This window comes from Crotalus tigris, unplaced genomic scaffold (genome assembly GCF_016545835.1).
Source record: "Crotalus tigris isolate CLP2741 ecotype Arizona unplaced genomic scaffold, ASM1654583v1 scf7180000023869.103957, whole genome shotgun sequence".
Lineage (NCBI taxonomy): Eukaryota > Metazoa > Chordata > Lepidosauria > Squamata > Viperidae > Crotalus > Crotalus tigris.
This window is the reverse complement of record NW_024100238.1, coordinates 83,155-103,957: the sequence shown is the minus strand read 5'-3', so window position 1 is coordinate 103,957 and position 20,803 is coordinate 83,155. Positions and strand designations below refer to the sequence as shown.

General features: G+C 44.9%; 1 protein-coding gene across 3 annotated transcripts in view; it reads left to right on the top strand.

Annotated features, from left to right (window-relative positions):
* The first annotated feature begins 17,996 nt into the window (after positions 1 to 17,996).
* Positions 17,997 to 20,803, top strand: part of LOC120298427 (zinc finger protein 277-like) — an 81,547-nt gene continuing 78,740 nt past the window's right edge. Inside the window, exon 1 of one of the 3 annotated variants that reach the window (XM_039322188.1) lies at positions 17,997 to 18,210. In XM_039322188.1, coding sequence (XP_039178122.1) covers positions 18,171 to 18,210 — 40 coding nt within the window. In that variant the 5' untranslated portion in view covers positions 17,997 to 18,170. The remainder of the gene's footprint in view (positions 18,211 to 20,803) is intronic. The other 2 variants (XM_039322191.1, XM_039322189.1) reach the window with 2 other exon arrangements.

Genomic DNA, 20,803 nt, shown 5'->3' with positions numbered 1-20,803 from the left:
TCCCAGGTGCAGTAACCTGGATGAGGGAACTGTCCGGCTCTTTTGGAAGTTGACTGAGAACCCATGTTGTTGAAGAACATGAATGGTGGTCATCACATCCGTCCGAACTGTCTGGAGGGATATTGCTTGAATTAAAATGTCATCCCAGATAGCATTGGATGCGAATTGGGATTTTTCTCAGTTTGGCCGCTACCACTGCCAGTATCTTTGTGAACACCCTGGGTGCTGAAGAAAGGCCGAAAGGAAGAGCCCTGTATTGGAAGTGGTTGCCTCTGTAACAAAAGTGTAGGAACCGATGGTGAGCCGGATGAATTGGAATGTGAAGGTAAGCTTCTGTGATGTCTATTGACACCAGGAAGTCGCCCTGTCTGATGCCTCCCAGAATGGACTGGAGAGATTGCATCTTGAATTTTTTGTATGTTATATAACGGTTGAGATTTTTGAGGTCCAGGATGGCTCTCCATCCTCCTGAGTCCTCGGGGACTACGAAGAGGATGGAGTGAAACCCCCTGCCTTTGTATTCGGCCGGAACCGGTTCTATGGCCTGAATGTCTAGTAGATGTTGGATGGCCTCCTGCATAAGCCTGTGTTTGAGGGGATCCCGAGAGACTGAGCAGACTGTAAATCGGTCTGGAGGTGTGGCTAAGAACTCCAGGGACAAACCGGACTGTATGGTCTGCAGACCCCAGTTGTCCGTGGAGGTTTGCTCCCACTGGTGGAAAAAGTGGGCCAGCCTTCCCCCGATTGGGAGATCAGAGTAGGAGTCACTTGGCCTTCTGGTAGGAGCGGCCTGCTCCACGAAATGGCCGTTTTGACTGGTTCTGGTGCCTGGTTCGGAACCCTGGCCTGTCATAGGGATGGTCGTACAACTTATCCTGTCTAGGGACATATGTTCTGGGGGGGTTGGCTGGCAGCTGCAGTCATCGGCTGACGAATGGACTGTCTCCGAAAATAAGGCGTGGGTCGTTTTTCGGATTTTTTGTTTAAATGGGCCATGACTTTACGTTTATCCTTATTTTCGACGAGGTAAGGTGCCAGGGCCTCTCCAAACAAATTGCTGCCTAAATAAGGAGCAGTTGCTAGGCGCCACTTAACCTTGGTGTCAGCCTGCCAGTGCTTCAACCACAACATCCTTCTAGAAATTATATTGGATGCTATGGACCTGGAGGAAAATATGGCTGACTGGAGTGTTGCGTCTGCAGCACCATTTTGGCTGCTACCATTTTGGCCAGGTCCTGGTGAGTCCAAATGTCCTCAATAGGGACGCTGGCCTGAAGTTGTTGCAACCATAAAAGGGTGGTCCGGACAAAAAATGAAGCACATGTGGCCGTTTTGATGGCCCATGCTGCCGACTGATGTGTTTTGTGGAAGGTTTGCTCCCACCTCTTGTCATCAGCCTTTAGTGCCTCCAATAGGTCCCCTGCAATGGCAGTTTGGGAAACCAGAGGAGTCCAGGCTTCATCCACCTTGGGGACCTCCAGGGAATCAGTGAGATCCGTGGATGTACTGAACAGCCTTTTGTCCATTCCACTCACTGAGGGGAAAGAAGAAGGAGAGGCCCATTGTTTCTTGATCCTCTTCAGAAACATGGAAGGACAGGGCAATGATGTTCAGTTGCCACTTTTTCAACAAAAATTTGTCTGGGTGAGGTGTCCGACACCACCTGCGGCTGAGGGAACTGGTCCACCCCTATATTTGCCGTAATGGTGGCCTTGTGAAGCATCGTGAGGAATCGGTTGGAGTTGAATATACTCCCTGAAGGGGAGGGCTCCGGGGGGAGTTCCTCATCCTCAGAAAGATTAATGTCCGGTTGCTCCTCCTCTTGAGGGTATGAATACCTGCTCATGGAGGACTGGCCGGGAGAGGCAGGTTCCTGGGGTGCCGAGAGCTCCATAGGAAGCTCGTAGGGTGGCATGGCCGAGGTCGAGGCCTCTGATCGGAATGGACTGAGCGCTGAGCCAGAGCCTGGTCCACAACCTTGGTTAGTAATGCCTCCAAACGTCCGTCAGAGAAAATGTCTCCGATGTCAGGACCCCTGAGTCCCACAGCTGTGGGCGTGAATGTGGACTCAGGGACAGTGCCCGGGACAGGTGTCGCTTGCTGAGCCGATGTGGAGGGTGAATCCAATGTGACCGGCATTCCCGGGATGGACCACACCCCCTGAGTTGATGTTGATGGGCCCAAAGGAAGTTCCATCTCGCTGGCCGCCATTTGATCCATGTCCAATTGGGCCTGCCTCTGTGCTCTGGAGAACTCCTCTAGAGCCTGGTGCCTATAGCTGGCTTGCTTTTCCGCCAACTTGGATGTCTTTTTTAGTGTATGTTTGGTCTTAGCTTTGCACTTGCCTGCCGCCTTCTGTTCAGAAGGTTTGTTGCAGCCGTAATTGGGTGATGGAGAGGGCGTGCTCAAGGTTTGAGGCAACGGGGATCCCTCCATCCCACTTGAGCAAAGTAAGAAAACACTGAGAAGAAGCTCTGGCGGGCAAGTAGTTGGCAGAAGCGAGATTGGAGCAAATACCAAGACTGCTCCCCTGACCACCTGACCAATAACAATTCTCTCTGGACTATGGTCACAGTAAGTGAGGCAGGTACCGAAGGCACGTTTGGAACCACTCTCTGAGCTCTGCCCGGAGGCCTTAGGTGGCCAGGCAATGTGCACCAGTAAGAAAAAAAATAGCAAGTAATTCCAAAAATTTTTGTAAATCCGAAATATCAATTTTAAGTGGCAGCTAACCGATGGAACGGAGAGGTGTGATGATGACTTCTCCCCCTTTGCCTTTATCACTGTTATTAGGCCTGTTGGGCCCAAATAGGACTCCAGGTGGAGTCCAAAATGGCCACTCCTGCTGCAATGATTCCTAATTAGCGCGAGTGGAGCACGATGAATGGAAGGGGAATCTGGGCTAAGGTGTCCTGTTGCCTAGCTGGGGTGATCTTTGCAGCTGGCTATGGATTCCCCCCCCCCTTTTACCAAATTTCAAGGAGGCTGTTCGTGCTTCCCCAGACAAAACGGCGGCTTCAAAATGGTGGCCGCAACTTTTATTCGGCAAAAAACAAGCTCCGCGGCCTCAACGTGGTGATCTGAGCTCCCCGGAGAAGCAGAATGGCCGTTAAACGTTAAGTTGTGGCCAAATCGGCCACCAGCTGCTTTCGGTTGTGCCACTCGAGCTGTGAAGAATGAGCTTGCAGCTGAATTTTCGGAAGGCAAAAAGTCATTCGCAAGAACTCTGGGCTGCTTATACAGACTCCGACGATCCGGATTCAAGCTTGAATCCAAGTCAGGAGTCTGTAATATATCCCAATTGCGAGGTTGGAAGCTGGGGAGGCTGGGGAAAAGGCATAGCAAGCAGTCTCTGCTGATGCCTTCTACCCCCCCACCCACCCAGGGCCCTGGGAAAGGGAGAAGGGAATGTTGTAGGGAACTTCCCCCACACACACACACCCCACACCTCTCAAGGAATTGAGATCAGTACTGATCCCAGTACTGGTGGGGAATTATTAAAAGGTATAGTAATTTAGAGTTGCCAATGAACTAAGGGAGAATTCACCAATGTATTTTCTTTATCTAACCTGCTATTGATGAAAGCCAAGTCAAACAAGTCTTGCAAGAGTGGAGACCAAGTTAAGATTGGATCTCCTAGCAAGAGGGGACGTGGCAAGTTTGGCTACTTGGTCTCAAGAGCAGGCAGACAGAGAAAACCCATTGGTGGATTCTCCATCTCCTGTACTGGAGAAGGAACAGTTACTTGCTTCCTCATCAGGTATATGACTGTACTATCACCTTAATACCTGGGAATGAGATGCCATGTTTCTACAGTCTTTGACCACTAGGGACCATTATCACTGATTTTTCTTTCATACATGCCTTCAGAGACAAGCATTTTACTGAACTGGACTTGAGAATAGTTTATAATTTGATTCAGATGAAGAGGGACATGAATAGAGTACTTAACAGGCTGGGTGAATTTGGTAAATTTGAATGCATAGGAATATTCTTTGGTTTACTTACATCAGTGGTTCTCAACCTATGGGTCGGGACCCCATTTGGGGTCGAATGACCATTTCATGGGGGTCGCCAAACAACGCAATCCGCCATTTTTTTCCCCTTTTCCTTTTTCCCCTTTTATTCTATTGGCTTTTGAAAGTCAATAGAATAGACTCTCTTGACTAGAGTCTAATTCTATTGGTTTTCAAAAGCCAATAGGAATTGTCCAGGCTGTCTCTGCCCTGCTGAGCCTGCCAAAAGTCCCATTCTGCAAACGGTGCTGCACCAGTTGAGTAGTCCTCGACTTACAACTGGTTGAGTAGTCCTCGACTTACAACTGGTTGAGTAGTCCTCGACTTACGACCAGTTGGGGGTCGCGGCATTAAAAAGGTTGAGAACCACTGACTTACATGCTTCCCAAACCCTCCATATTTATTAATGAGATAGTTTTATATGTTTTAGACAAGTACTTAGTCATTAATCTAGATGACATTTTGATTTTTTCAGATCTTTTGCTACATTCCACATATAGTAATTCATTACAGTGCCTATGCAAAAACAAACTCTACATTAAGTTGGAACAATATGCCTTCCACAGTTCAATTAGTGATTTATCAAATCTCTACAGCAAGCATGCAAATGGATCCTTAAAAAAAAACAATCTCTACTTACATGGTCAACATCTAGAAATGTTAAAGACTTCCAACATTCTAGTTATTCTATGCCCACATCAATTTTTGACAACCTAAATTCAATCCCTAGTTTTGCAAGGAGCACAAGACTGCTAATTTAATTCCTGAAAACAGGATGCCAATTTAAATGGTTATTCCAAGAGGAAGGAAGCTGCTTCTCAGTCTCTTTTCATTCTAGCTGCTACTCAGACATTTGGATCTCAGCCACCCTTTTGTTGTGCAAACTGATGTCTCAAACTTGCTTTGGGAGCTATTCTTTTCCAGAGAGGGTTGGAAAGGGTTCAATATTCAAATCGATCTTAAGTCTCTCTTCCAAACTTTTCAAAATCCCTCATCATCTTTAGGGCATATGTAAATCTGATGGGCAATCTTTCTCTTTGCTAAGTCATTTATTAAAATGTTGGCATACCATGCCCAGGACTGGCTACATCCCTGCAAAGTGTCCCACTCGGACTTCCGTACAGGGTGACATAAAAGGATTAATACAACCATTAAGGAAAACATTAAATTTAGTTGTTCTATGCCCATATCAACTTTTAATTAAGTTTACACATTCCACTAAGCAAAATATGTAGACAGTGATAACAGATTGACAAACTACAAATTCAACTAGATCCTTCAATTGTTAATTTTAGGAGAAATATTTTTCTCAATAATCTAATTTGCTGATTTTCAACTAAACCATAAACTTTAATACTTAACAATAGACTACATGCAGTGCTCATTAGTTTTGAATTGAACCATCTTGAATTGAAAACACTCCATTTTGACCACTAAAACAGCTATTGCAAGAGCAAAAAAAGTCTGTTTCAGCATTTTGGAACTGCTTCAAAACTTGGAAAAAGCATTAATTGTTCAGTTTTGAGTTCAAATTATTTCTGAAAGGCTCAAATAAGCCCATTTTCTGGTTGAACCCAAGCTATTTTAAAATCAAAACACTTTAATACAAATATTGTGAGCATTCCTAGAGGTTATGTTAATTACTAAATGAAGCAGGTTTATAATAACATCTGAGCTCAAGTTAGCTCCCATTCTGTTTACATATTAAAGTAATTAATACAGGTTGTGTTAAATTTCCTGAAAATACTGGTAGGTTTTAGAGGTTTTACTGGTAGGCAAAGATGGACAGGTCATAGCAGAGAATTCTGACAAAATATGATCCACTGGAGAAGGAAATGGCAACCCACTCCAGTATCTTTGCCATGAAAACCACATGGACAGTACCAAAAGGAAAAAGATATGACGCTGGAAGATGAGCACCTCAGGTCGGAAGGTGTCCAATATGCTACTGGGGAAGAGCAGAGGGCTAGTACTAGTAGCGTCAGAAAGAGTGAAGCAACTGGGCCAAAGCTGAAAGGATGCTCAGCTGTGGATGCATCTGGTGGTGAAAGGATAATCCGACGCTGTAAAGACCTTTTCTTCATAGGAACCTGGAATGCAAGATCCATGAATCAAGGCAAACTGGACAGGTCAAACAAGAGATGATAAGACTGAACATCGACATCTTAGGAATCAGCGAACTAAAATGGATAGGAATGGGTGAATTTAATTCAGAGGACCATCAGGTATACTACTGTGGGCAAGAATCCCTCAGAAGAAATGGGAGTAGCCTTCATAGTCAATAAAAGAGTAGGAAAAGCAATACTGGGATACAATCCCCAAAATGACAGAATGATCTCAGTGCGAATCCAAAGCAAACCATTCAATATCACAGTAGTCCAAGTCTATGCCCCCACCATTGATGCTGAAGAGGATGAAATTGACTGGTTCTATGAAGCCCTACAGCACCTTATAGAATCAACACCAAAAATGATGTCCTTATCACCATGGAGGATTGGAATGCTAAAGTAGAAAGCCAAAAGATAATTGGAATAACAGGCAAGTTCGGCCCTGGAGTACAAAATGAAGCAGGGCACAGGCTGATAGAATTTTGTCAAGAGAATACGATGGTCATAGCAAACACTCTTTTCCAACAACTCAAGAGATGGCTCTACACATGGACATCACCATATGGTCAACACAGAAATCAGATTGACCATGTGCTCTGCAGCCAAAGATGGAGAAGCTCTATACAGTCAGTAAAAACAAGACCAGGAGCTGACTGTGGCTCAGATCATGAGCTTCTCATTGCAAAATTTAGGCTTAAATTGAAAAAAGTAGGGAAAACACTAGGCCACTCAGGTATGAATTAAATCATATCCCTGATGTATATACAGTAGAGGTGACAAATAGATTTAAGGAATTAGATCTGATAGACAGAGTGCCTGAAGAACTAAGGACGAAGGTTTGCAACATTGTACAAGAGGTAGCAACTAAAACCATCCCAAAGAAAAAGAAATGCAAGAAAGCAAAATGGCTGTCTGAGGAAGCTTTGCAAATAGCTGAGGAAAGAAGGGAAGCGAAAGGCAAGGGAGAAAGAGAAAGATACACCCAACTGAATGCAGAATTCCAGAGAATAGCTAGAAGAGATAAGAATGCCCTCTTAAATGAACAGTGCAAAGAAATAGAAGAAAACAACAGAATAGGGAGAACCAGAGATCTCTTCAAGAAAATTGGAGATATGAAGGGAAGGTTTCATGCAAAGATGGGCATGATAAAGGACCAAAATGGCAGGGACCTAACAGAGGCAGAAGAGATTAAGAAGAGGTGGCAAAATTACACAGAAGAACTATACAAGAACGAACTTAGCATCCCCAATAACCACAATGGGGTGGTCACTGACCTCAAGCCAGACATCCAAGAATGTGAAGTGAAATGATCCTTAGGAAAGCTGAGCAACAACAAAGCTAGTGGAGGTAACAGTATTCCAGCTAAGCTATTCAAAATCTTAAAAGAGGATGCAGTAAAAGCGCTACACTCAATTTGCCAACAAAGCTGGAAAACTCAACAGTGGCCTCAGGACTGGAAAAGGTCAGTTTACATTCCAATTCCAAAGAAAGGCAATACCAAAGAATGTTCAAACTATAGCACCATTGCACTCATTTCACATGCAAGTAAAGTTATGCTTAAAATCCTACAAGCTAGACTCCATCAGTATGTGGATCAAGAACTTCCAGAAGTACAGGCAGGATTTCGAAGAGGCAGAGGAACTAGAGATCAAATTGCCAACATACACTGGATCATGGAGAAAGCTAGGGAGTTCCAGAAAAACATCTACTTCTGCTTCATTGACTATGCTAAAGCCTTTGATTGTGTGGATCACAACAAATTGTGGCAAGTTCTTAAAGAGATGTAAGTACCAGACCATCTTATTTGTCTCTTGAGAAACCTATATGCGGGTCAAGAAGCAACAGTGAGAACTGGACTCGGAACCACTGATTGGCTCAAAATTGGGAAAGGAGTCTGGCAAGGCTGTATTCTGTTGCCATGTCTATTTAACTTATATGCAGAGCACATTGTGAGAAAGGCAGGGCTAGATGAATCAAAAGTTGGATTTAAGATTGCCGGGAGAAATATCAACAACCTAAGATATGCAGATGATACCACTCTAATGGCAGAAAGTGAAAAGGAACTAAACAGCCTCTTGATGTGGGTGAAGAAGGAGAGTGCAAAAGTTGGCTTGAAACTCAACATTAAGAAAACCAAGATCATGGCATCTGGCCCTCTCAATTCCTGGCAAATAGATAGGGAAGAAATGGAGGTAGTGACAGATTTTATCTTCCTGGGCTCCAAGATCACCACAGATGGGGACTGCAGCCAAGAAATTAAAAGACACTTGCTCCTGGGGAGAAAAGCTATGGCAAATCTAGACAGCATACTAAAAAGCAGAAACATCACCCTGCCAACAAAAGTACGTATAGTCAAGGCTATGGTTTTCCCAGTTGCAATGTATGGCTGTGAAAGTTGGACCATAAGAAAGGCTGAGTGCAAAAGAATTGAGGCCTTTGAACGATGGTGCTGAAGAAGACTCCTGCAAGTCCCCTGGACTACAAGGCGATCAAACTGGTCAGTCCTAGAGGAGATCAACCCTGACTGCTCTTTAGAAGGCCAAATCCTGAAGTTGAAACTCAAGTACTCTGGTCACCTAATGTGAAGGAAGGACTCACTGGAGAAGAGCCTAATGCTAGGAAAGATTGAGGGCAATAGAAGAATGGGACAACAGAGAATGAGGTGGCTGGATGGAGTCACTAAAGCAGTAGGCGGGAGCTTAAATGGACTCCAGAAGATGGTAGAGGACAGGAAGGCCTGGAGGAACGTTGTCCATGGGGTCGTGATAGGTCAGACAATACTTCGCAACTAACAACAACTAGTAGGTCCTCTAATGGGGTGAGTTTCCTGTTATATATTACTAAGGCAGGGAAGACTAAAGTATCACATGTCAAGGCTGCTAACATCGGATGTTCTTGCTTGACAATATATGAAGAAGCAGACATGTTTTATTTAACCTGTGTATCACTTCTAGAGTTAAAATCAGACAATGTTAGAAGGGAGAATCCCTTTGTCATGACTCCCACTCATCTGCTGGCAGGGCTGTATCGAAGCCTCCGGAGCCTCTGCTTGGCTTATCCCAGTCTGACGACCAAATCAGCTCTCCTGATAGTTTTGGCCTTGTTCCCAGCTGGGGGATCTGCAAGAATTTCTTCTCCACTGACTGGCTAGCTGTCGCTCCCTTCCCACAGAGAGAGAAAATCCCAGCCTGGGTCCCCTACAGTAATGGGGAATTTGGCAGCCCCCACAGATGAGTGATCAGCCACCTCTGAGCTTACATCAACTAATAGAGGCCTTGCAACAGCTTGAGGTGGTGCAGAAGCCAGGAGACCAACAGCTGGTAGGCCCACAGATGAGGGAGGTCCAGCAACAACCCCCACTCATCCAGCAACCATTGAGGGGCCTGCAGCAGCAGAGGGCGCCACCAGCCCCTGCAGTCCAACAGTAGAGAAGACCATTGCCATCCCCACTTGCAAAGCCACCAATGAGAGGCCTACAGCAGCAGGGGGCACCACCAGCCCCCACTGGCCAACAACAGAGAAGACAGCAGCAACCCCCACCCAGACTGCAACCTTTGGAAGACCTCCAACAACTCGAGAGGCCAGTACTTCCAGTATTGCAACCACAGCAGGGTGGATGGCCGCAGCCCTCGAACATACAACCCCTGGGCATGCACCAACAGCCAGGGTGGGGCCAACTGCAACTGGGGGTGCCACTTCGACAGTGGAAGGCTCAGCAGCCATTGGATCAGCAGCCAGGATGGGGCCAACAGCAACTGGGAGGGCCACAAGCGCAGAGGGGAGCCCAGCAGCTGTGGCACCAGCAGCCAGGGTGGGGCCAGCAGCAACAGCCCCAGTGGGGGCCGCAACAGCCTGTAATTGCACCACCCTTCAGAGCAACTTTCGATGGGCACCCAGAGAAGCTGATTTTTTTTCTCAACGAAGTGCATTCTCACTTGAATCGCTGGGCCCATCTCTACCCAGACCCAGGTGCCATGGGTGATGTTATTGCATCCAGCCTAGAGGGAGAAGCATCTGAATGGTTGAACAATTTATATAGTGAACAAGCCCCCTAACTGGAGGACCCCCATCTCTTCCTCCTAGGGCTGAGAAAAAGATTTGAGGACCCATCCATTGGCCTCAAAGCAGAACAAATCCACAAAATAAAACAAGCCGGCAGGCCTGCCCTGGAATACGTGCAAGAGTTCCGCAAGATAGCAGGTTGAATAGAGGGGTGGCCTGAGCAATCCCTAATCCATCACTTCATTGAGGGATTAGACGATCACCTCTCTCAGGCCTGCATCTATCGAGCAGTACCTGATCAGCTACAAGAGTGGTACCAGACAGTGGTGAGTTAAGCTCACTCACAATAAGAAGCCTCCCTTACCTGAAATTGAACTGAAACCAGAACGACCCAGACGACAACCACCCCCCTGGAAACCCCCAACAGCTACGTCTGCTGAAAGACCCAGGCCACCTGCAGGCCCGCCAGTCATGTGCTTCCGATGCAGACAGCAGGGACATCGAGCAGCGAACTGCCCAGTTCCCTACCCCCAACAGCAGAGCAGATTGAGACCCGCAGCGGAGAAGAAACCTGATCAGCAGCCAGCGAGAGGAAAATCCAACTAGATCACACAGGAACTGGTTGCCCAAGTCACATCCCCCACACAGGAGGACGCCGAGACTAAGGCTGGATCCTTTCCCACTCTACCCTCTCTTGACAGCGATGACAAAGGAGAGAACAACCCAATTATGAGTCGACAAATCCTGCCTTTTTCACTGGCCGTCAAACTTATAATCCCTAAATCAGGGGTAGAAATGAACTTAAATGTGCTAATTGATTCTGGATGCACCCGATGTATTATTAGCTTACCCTTTGCCATGAAATTGGGCATATGAGCAAAATTGCTCTCCAAACCCATGAGGTTTGAGCAAGCCGATGGCTCCCTCATGGGAGGGACTCTTGTCACACAATTAACTGAGCCCCTACGCCTAGAAATAGGTGAGCACTGGGAGTTTATTCACTTCCTGGTGGCTCCTACCTATAGGATCTAATCCCTCCACCGATTCAACCGATGTTGCGGGACACCTTAGGCCACTTAATGAACGAGCACACATGGCTGCCTCACCGCCACCAGGTGAACCACTTATCCCCACTGAATACCGGGACCTGGTGGAGGCATTTAGTGAAAAAGAATGTGATGCCCTACCCCAGGCATGTCAAACACAAGGCCTGGGGGCTAGATGCGGACCACGAAGCCATCCTGGAAACAGTGAGGGAACGGCCCCCTCTGCCTTGGCCCTGGCCCAGGCCGGCCAGAAGCCAATGTACAATTTTGTGGTGGCCATCTATGCTGAAATGCATTCAGTCTTAACTCCACAAGGCTGTCTGGAAACAGCAAGGAACCAACCCCTGCCGCATCGGCCCCGCCCCCTGGGTGCATGCTGGGGAGGTGTCACCCTCTGAGGAATGAAGAAATGCACCATCGCCTGGAAGTGGCCAGCAAATGGCCTTGGCCTACTTCACATATCCGGCTTGATGGGCTCTGCCCTGGTCCCACCCCTTTCTGCCAGAGACTCGCAGATCTGTCCCACTCCTACCCAGGCCCCATAGGCACCCTTGACGTGAATGATGGAGAGCTGGCCACGCCCACCCATTAGGCCACACCCACTCCATCCATGCCCATCCAGTAGGCCGTACCCACCCTGGCCACCCCCCCTCCCAGGGCAACCGCAATGCTGATGTGGCCCTCAATGAAATTGAGTTTGACACCCCTGCCCTACCCCCTCACAGACCCAATGACTGCTCCATAGAACTGGTTCCAGGAGCCAAACTCTCACAGCTGAGAATGTTGCTATGTCCCTCCTCGAAATGGAGGAGATGCAGCGATATGTGAACAAAAACCTAGCGAGGGGGTTCATCAAATGGGCCAAATCTATTGTGGGAGGCCCTGTGTTGTTCCAAGAGAAAAAAAATGGGTCTCTTCATCTCTGCAAAGACTATAAGGGTCTCAACGCTGTGAGTGTGGAAAATAAAGCCCCCTCCACCTCCTAAAGGACTTATTAACCCATCTGGCTAAGGGGAGTGTCTTCACTAAATTAGACCTGAGAGAATAAAAGAGGGAGACGAGTGGAAAACTGCCTTCATCTGTCCTATGGGGAGCTATCAGTTCAAAATCATGCCATTTGGACTACAGGGGATTTATGCAGTTGATTAATGAGGTCCTACACGATCACTTGTACAAAGAGGTTTTGGTGTATCTTGATGATACCCTGATATACAGCACGAATATGACTGATCACATAAAGCTGGTGAGAGAAGTGTTAAAGAAACTATTGAATGCCAAGCTTTATGCCAAATTGTTGAAATGTGAATTTCACCAGACCCGATTAGATTATCTTGGCTACAGAATTTCCAACGAGGGTATTGAAATGGATCCAGCCAAGGTGAAAGCTATAATTGAATGGCAGCCCCCAAAGACTCGCAAACAGCTCCAGAGCTTTCTGGGTTTTGCCAACTTTTATCGTCAATTCATCCCCTCTTTTGCCGAGATTGCCCTATCCCTTACAGAACTACTCAAAACAGGCAAAGGAGGAGGGAAGCCATGACCGGGCCAGCCATTAGCATAGACGATGGGCTGTCAAACAGCTTTTGAGAATTTAAAGAGACTATTTGCTGCTGAACCGGTCCTAAAGCACCCTTGCACAGGGGAGCCCTTTGTGATTCAAGCCGATGCCAGCGATGTGGCAATTGGAGCTGTGTTACTGCAAAAGAACAAAAGTGGGGTCCTGCAACCCTGTGCCTACACCTCTAAGAAATTTACTGAAAGCAAGCGGAGATGGGCAATCTGGGAGAAAGAGGCCTTCGCGATTAGGTGGGTGCTATTAAACTGGCGACACTATCTAGAAGGGAGCAAGGTGCCATTTGAAGTATGGACAGATCAGAAAAATCTAGAAACACTGAAACCTCCCTGTAAATTGTCCCCAAAGCAAGTGTGGTGGGCACAGTACTTTAACCGCTTTAACTTCACTCTAAAGTACATACCAGGAGGAAAAAACTTCCCAGCTGATGCGCTATCCCGGCTACCCCAATACAAAAGCAAATGGGAGGAGGTTAACGAGGCTATTATCCCCAATCCACAAACTGCCGCTCAACTTACGCCTCGCAGGGTCCCCAATCCTAATGACCTTGGGGTAAAGAAAATAAAACGAGAGCTCCTCACCGATCAATGATTCAAAGATAATCAAACCTCCCTAACGTGCAGGGATGGCTTGGCTTACAAAGGGGGGAAACTATATTTGCCCAAAGCCCTCCGTCTTAATGCTCTCAAACACAGCCATGATGTAAAACAGGCTGGACACTTTGGATATTTGAAAACCCTACACCTCACCCACTGGCAATTTTGGTGGCCGGGGCTGAAACGGGATGTGGAAATCTATGTAAAAAGTTGTACTGTATGTGCCACAATGAAAAGAATCCCAGGAAAAACCCCTGGGTTACTGCAGCCGGTGGCAGACTCTTCTCAACCCTGGGAAGAAATAGCAATGGACTTTATAGTAGACCTACCTGAAAGTAGAGGAAATACTGTCATCTGAACTGTGATAGACCTGTTCTCGAAGCAGGCTCATTTCATCACCTGCAAAGGACTCCCATCTGCCCAACGACTGACCAAATTGTTCCTGAAACATATCTACTGGCTGCATGGCACCCCTAAGCGAATCATTTTAGACAGGGAGGTGCAGTTCACAGCAAAGTTTTGGAGGAGTTTTCTTAAATTAATTGGATCATCTCAAGGTTTATCATCTGCTTTTCATCTGGCCACCAATGGAGCTAACAAAATGGTGGAGCAATATCTTAGATGCTACGTTTCTTATCAGCAGATGAACTGGACTGACCTCCTCCCTTTTGCGGAGGTGGCGTACAATAATTCTGTGCACAGCACTGGCTACACGCCTTTCAGAGTGGCCACAGGAAAAGAGTTCAGCCCAATACCTGAATACCCTCAGGTGCCCTCCGCTTCCCAAACACTTACCAATGGGTGAGAGGGTGGGAAAAAGTTTGGAAAAACACAAAAACTGCTTTAAAAAAGACTTTATAAAAAGCAGGCTGATAGAAAGAGGGCTCCCCAAAGAACATTCCAAGTTGGAGGAAAGGTTTATTTGTCAACTAAATATTTACGCCTCAAATTGCCCAGCAAGAAATTGGGACCAAAATTCTTGGGGCCTTTCCACATAGTAAGAATCATCAATTCGGTCAACGTAGAACTAAAACTCCCTAGACTTTTAGGGAGAATTCGCCCAGTTTTCCATTGCAGCTTGTTGAAACCTTATTGGGGCTCCACTTTAAGACCTCCCCCGAAGGAAACTGGGCCTCTCGTAGCTGCGGGACAGACCCACTATGAAGTGAAACGTATTCTTGACTCTAGAATTTTTAAAGGGAAATTGCAGTACCTAGTACAATGAAGGGATACCCGTTGTCTAAAGCCACCTGGGTGAAATCCAGTGAGGTAAAAGCTGACAGACTCATCAAAAGGTTTCATGTGAAACACCCCAACAAACCGAAAAATAATCCTTAACATATGCTTTTGTTTACATGGCAGGATCTGTTCTTTTTGTAAGGGGGGCCAGATGTCAAGGTTGCTAACATCGGATGTTCTTGCTTGACAATATATGAAGAAGCAGACATGTTTTATTTAACCTGTGTATCACTTCTAGAGTTAAAGTCAGACAATGTTAGAAGGGAGGGGGGAAAGTATGTACTCGGGGAATAGTTAACCATAACAATATTTCAGTACAGTATTTCCAAGGTCAATTGTAACCAGAGAGATACGAGAGGGAAAGTTCACACTTCAAACTAATTGGAGAACGTGATTGATGACTGTTAAATGAAGGAATGAGTTATGCTTTGTTACGGGTGATTGGGGGAAGGAGTATTCAGTTTTTCACTTCATTATGCACGTGCCAAAGCTATGTAACAATAAAAGGATTCTTTAAGGGAAACAAGGCCTCAAAGTTCTTTGAAAAGCTTCTTCTTTCAGAACCATGACATTACGTATCATACTGCAAATACTACAATAGCATAATTTTAATCCATTTTGTTGTTAAATCCAAGTACCAGTGGCTAACATAAACCTTAAAATTGATCTACTATATGCACAGCCCAGTATTTGATGCTAACCTAATTCCAAACATTAATGAAGCTGTACTTTTGCAGCACTGTGATTAACAAATTAATAATATTATTAATTTAATCAAGTATTTTTACCCTAAAACAGGGGTCCCCGAGCCCCGGCCCTAAAACAGGGGTCCCCGAGCCCCGGCCCATGGCTCACTATTGGGCCATGAGCTATTCAAAATGAGTGCACATGCATGCCCCCTTGCATGAGCAGCAGGTGAGCACATGCAAACACATTCCATTTTCGTGAGCAGCAGACATGCATGCCCGCTGTTCACATAAATGGAGCTGCCTGCATGCACATGCTTTCCCACTGCTCATGCAGAACCATTCCCTCTTCCTCCCACCCACTCCATGCCGGTCTGCAAATCTGGAAAGGTTGGGGAACTCTGCTCTAAAATCTAACTTGATTACTGTTTGTATGAGAAGACATTTAAGGTCTGAGAGCCAGTTTGGTCTAGTGGTTAAGGCTCCAGGCTAAAAAGCAGGAGACCATGAGTTCGAGTCCCATTTTAGCCATGAAAGCCAGCTGGGTGATCTTGGGCCAGACACTCTCTCTCAGCCCAACCCACCTCACAGGGTTGTTGTTGTGGGGGAAATAGGAAGTAAGAGGTGTACTGGATAAGATTGCCATCTTGAGTTATTTGAAAATAATAAAGTTGGGACACAAATAAATAAACAGCTTAATTAAATTAATCAAGCATATGTACTCTAAAACCTAATTTGATTACTGTTTATCATGTAAAATGAAAAAAAAATGAAAAAAATCTATGTATATAGTTGCAGTAGGCCTAATTAAAATCTAGCCAGAAATCAAGAAAATGTATCCATTAATGAACTTTGTAAGTTAATATTTGGGTCAGAAACAACATCTGGGGTCAATTTTAAGAATGCTAGTTGTATGGAATCTGTCTTTCTTCCCACTAATTATTAAGCATAATGTGATTTCATATAGGGAAGTATTTGCCTTTTTGTTTGAATTGTTTTGTCCAATACACTATTCAACAGTGTAACATTGTTCAAATTCATAACATTTTTGTCATGCCTTTCACTAGCTATTTTGTGCAAATATTGATATTTTTTCTTCAGAAGACTTAAAAACAAGAAGCATTACTCTAATTCAATCCTATATATGTTTATCAAGAATTTTGCTAGTGGGGCTTACTTCCATGCAAATAGTCTTGGGGTTTATCACTTTGTTTATTAGTTGAAAAGTATCTGCGCTTCAGCTCCAAGCCAGAAATAGAAAATTAATTAGAAAAAAAAACAAAACCAAACACCAGTTTATGAACTAAAACTAATGCTGATGCTCTTGATTTTTCAATTATTTTTTCTATCTGAATAAAAAGTACATGGTAGAAAGTGTTTGTATCACAGGCTCAAAGCCCAGCTTTAAAAAAAGCTTAGTTACATGATAGTATTATTTTTTGAGTTTCAAATGTATCAGAATAGAAAAAATAAAAGGAGTGAGTGGTTTTAAGTATTCAGCAGATGGGTCAACAGAGAAGGATGCAAAATTCCACATCTGTCAGTCATCATCTAATGTTCTTTGTTGTTCACCTTTTGTAGAGTAGAGGAGATGGAAACAGCTTTTCTTCTGCCCTGCCCTGTAACTTCCTTGACAATGCCCAGTCTATTTTCTTGTGTAACACAAACACTTTTGTATTCAAAAAGCAGAACAAAAATGTCATTAGCATTAGAAATAGGTTACTATCCGATTTCAAACTAAACACACATTCAACCGTACATTGGTGCTGCTCACGATTTACAAAGGAGGTGGCAGTTTTAAGTTGTAATGACACTCAACAAACCTACATTTTGTTAAAAGCATCACATTTCTTAGACTTTTTTTGTGGGGACGCGGACTGATTGCACTTACAATCTGCCTTAGAAAGATGTGGTTCAATCGGACACCCGGTTAAAAGCATCTTCCAATAGTGTTCCAAAAAGCCATTAGTCTCTTCCCACGATAAATAGTAACCACTACTGCAAATGAATAAATTATCTCTCCTTTTTCTTTATTCTATATTTTTAAAACCAAAAGCTGTCCAAACGACACTTCGGGGACGGGGGAGGCAAACGGCAAAAAGGGGAAGCTGTCAGAGAGCGACGACGAAACCAGTACAGTACACTCTCTTTCTCTCGAAACCTTAAACATCTTCCTGGAGAGTACAGTAGAGAAATACAGAATTACCCTGATCAAAGCTAGGAACCGGTGCGGGAGTAAAGGGTAAAGAGTGTATGAACGAAGATTCCTCTCTGGTCTATTTCCCGAGCCCCATGGAACAGCCTCGGGAACGGAAGAGAGAGGACAGAGAGGCATCAAGCGCCAAAAGGAGATGTCACTCACCGACTCCGTATTTCTCGTGCTCTGTAGGAATCCACATGCTCAAGAGTGCGCCTTTTGGCCGTCTTTTTACAGACAATACCAGAAACAGCTGCAGATCCTCTCCAGCTCAAAAAACGGCAGCAGCTGCTGCCGTTGCCAAAAACTCCCTCCCCCACACCCAGCGGCCAGCGCTAACTACAGCCGTGATTGCTCTTTGCGCGCGGCTCAGCTTCCCTCCGAACCCTCCAACGGCGAAGTCATTGTTCTGATTGACTAAACCAGGCGCGCTCTGGGACAGTCACAGAGAACTCCGTCTCCGCCCCATCGAACCTTCAAAGGCCCCTCTGCATGCTGGGAAACGGAGTTTTTTGCTCACCAACCACCCCCGGGAAGACACGCCTATCTACCATGCAACTCTTCTTCTTGGAGCCCGTTGGTGAACCAAAAGGCGCCCACACCCGACATGCTTTGGGCCAGATAAGAAGGAGAGCTGGCGCCAATCCAAGGCTGGAAGGCGGCGCTTTGGGGAGAAATTGCTGTACCTAACATTACGGCCTGGCGGGATGGCTTGTTCGCGGGACTGGGCGGCGGAGAGGAGGAAGGGTGAGTCTATTATCTTCTTCCCGGCGCTTTCCCCCCTTCCGGGGAAAAAGCTGTGGCGCGTGCCTCGAGTGTCAAGATTCCCGGCGATTCTGTTTAGAAGCTCAAAAGTGAAACGCTGGGCAAAATTGAGGGTCGGGGTTAAAGGCTTAAAAGAGAATCTGGTTCCTTTTCCGCGCGGCAGCGAGAAGTCCTTCAATGTATATGTAACCCCGAAAAAATTGCCCTTAATAGAAACATTATAAGGAATCGGATTTCAATTTTTTTTATATTGTTAAAGGGCAACATGGCATTTGGAGGGAAGGGGGAGAACAGCCATTAAAAAGTGGCTTGAAATGAGTCGTCGTAGATACAGTAGAAACATTCCACTCTTATAATATTTCTGTTCAGATCTTCGCTGCTGAATTTTCAACATGTTATAAATAGGTGATTAGAGGCCTCATAGAGGGGAAACAATCCGCTCAGCAAAACTGTTGTTGAATTAAGCGCGTGGTGTGAATCCAGCTGGGGACATTTATAAACGTTTTTGTAGCTTAAGGTGAACAAAATCGGTGGTCATTTATTAATAAAACAAATCGTGACTTTATAGTGGGAATATAAACATAGTTTTTCAAAAATTCAAATTGCAGTGCTGTGCCTTGTTAATTGGAAATAAGTACTATTCAACCCAACATTTTTGTTGCTAAGTGGGACATTTGTTAAGTGAATTTTGTCCTGTTTTACAACCTTTCTTGCCACAATTGTTAATCACTGCAGTTGTTAAATTAATCTGGCTTCTCCTTTGACTTTGCTTGTCAGAAGGTGGCAAAAGGTGATAACATGACTGACTTCGGGACACTGCAACCATCATAAATATCAGTCATTTGCCAAGCATCTGAATTTTGATCACATGACCATGAGGAAGCTCAGTGGTTGTGTGAAAAACATGTCACTTTTTTCAGTGCTGTTGTAACTTTGAACAGTCATTAAATGAACTGTTGTAAGTCAAGGACTACCTGTATTGCATTGGTGTGACTCATTTCTAAATAAGTATTTAGGTTTGTAAGTACTTTGAGTTTTGCCCTCACATGCACTTTGGTTCACAGTGAATAAAATACCTTGATTTATTCAGCTGATTTGTTTACTAAGCCAGCAGCCTCCAACCTTTTAGGAACTAGGGCAGTGGTTCTCAACCTTTTTAATGCTGCGACCCCCCAACCGGTCGTAAGTCAAGGACTACTCAACCAGTTGTAAGTCGAGGACTACTCAACTGGTGCAGCACCGTTTGCAGAATGGGACTTTTGGCGGGCTCAGCAGGGCAGAGACAACCTGGACAAAAGCCAATAGAATAAAAGGGAGTAGCACAGCTAAGGAAAAGGGGAAAAAATGGTGGACTGCGTTGTTTGGCGACCCCCGTGAAATGGTCATTCGACCCCAAATGGGGTCCCGACCACAGGTTGAGAACCACTGCACTAGGGACTGGTTCCATGGAGAGAGGTTTTTCCGCGGATTGAAGATGTGGTTTTGTGTGCTGCCTGCATCCCGCGGATGGGACTTCACTTGTATGCGTGGACCAGTTTCTAGCATGCCGCAGACCTGTGCCAGTCCATAGACCAGGAGTTGGGGATCCCTGTACTAAGCTACTGTATAATTGCCTGAGTTTCTGGCAGCCATGGACTGATGCTGATTCTCCAAAGCACCAGAGGGCAAGACAAGAAACAATGGTTGGAAACTGATCAAAGAGAGAAGCAACCTAGAATTAAGGAGAAATTTCCTAACAGTGAGGACAATTAACCAGTGGAACAGCTTGCCTTCAGAAATGGTGGGCGCTCCATCACTGGAGATTTTTAAGAAGAGACTGGACAGTCACTTGTCTGAAACAGTAAAGGTTCTCCTGCTTGAACGGGTGCTGGACTAGAAGACTTCCAAGGTCCGTCCCAGCTTCTGTTCTGTTCTGTTCTATTCTAATTGGGGATCCCTGATTGAGAAGATTTAAAAGGCAAAATCTGGAATAAATCTTGAACATGTGTTATATATAAAGCTTATTAATAAAACCATTTTTAATGTTTCCCAATTCATCTTCAAGCCAGTTCCTCCAGACTTCAAGTATTCGCCTTCCTGGGCATGTATGATCTTTGGGATTATGGAACATAAATTTCTGAGCTCTAAATAGCATCAGTTGGGAACTATCATTTGTTCAGTGTTGTTATATGGTAGTATGTTGTTGCATGATTAACTCATATACTGTTCTGTAAATTGTTAAAAGGATGTATAGTATACATTGAGATACAATAATGCAAACATTCCAATACAAATAATGTCTTAACAATTAAATTGATGGAGTACCTGAAGATATTATAGTTTGTCCTCTTTTTTTAAGAGCTTACAAGAACGTAAATAAATCAGGTCTGATTCTGCACAAACTGCAGTTGGAACAAACCTGACGTAAAGATGTCTAAAATATACCATAAAAGTAGATTTCAATTTTTATAATGTTTTATTCAATTGTAGACTACAAAGATAAAAGACTAATACAAACTAAGAAAAATAAAAAATAAAATAAAAAGTGCATAGATAGAAAAAAAGAAAAAGACTCCCCCTCCCTCCAGACTAATAT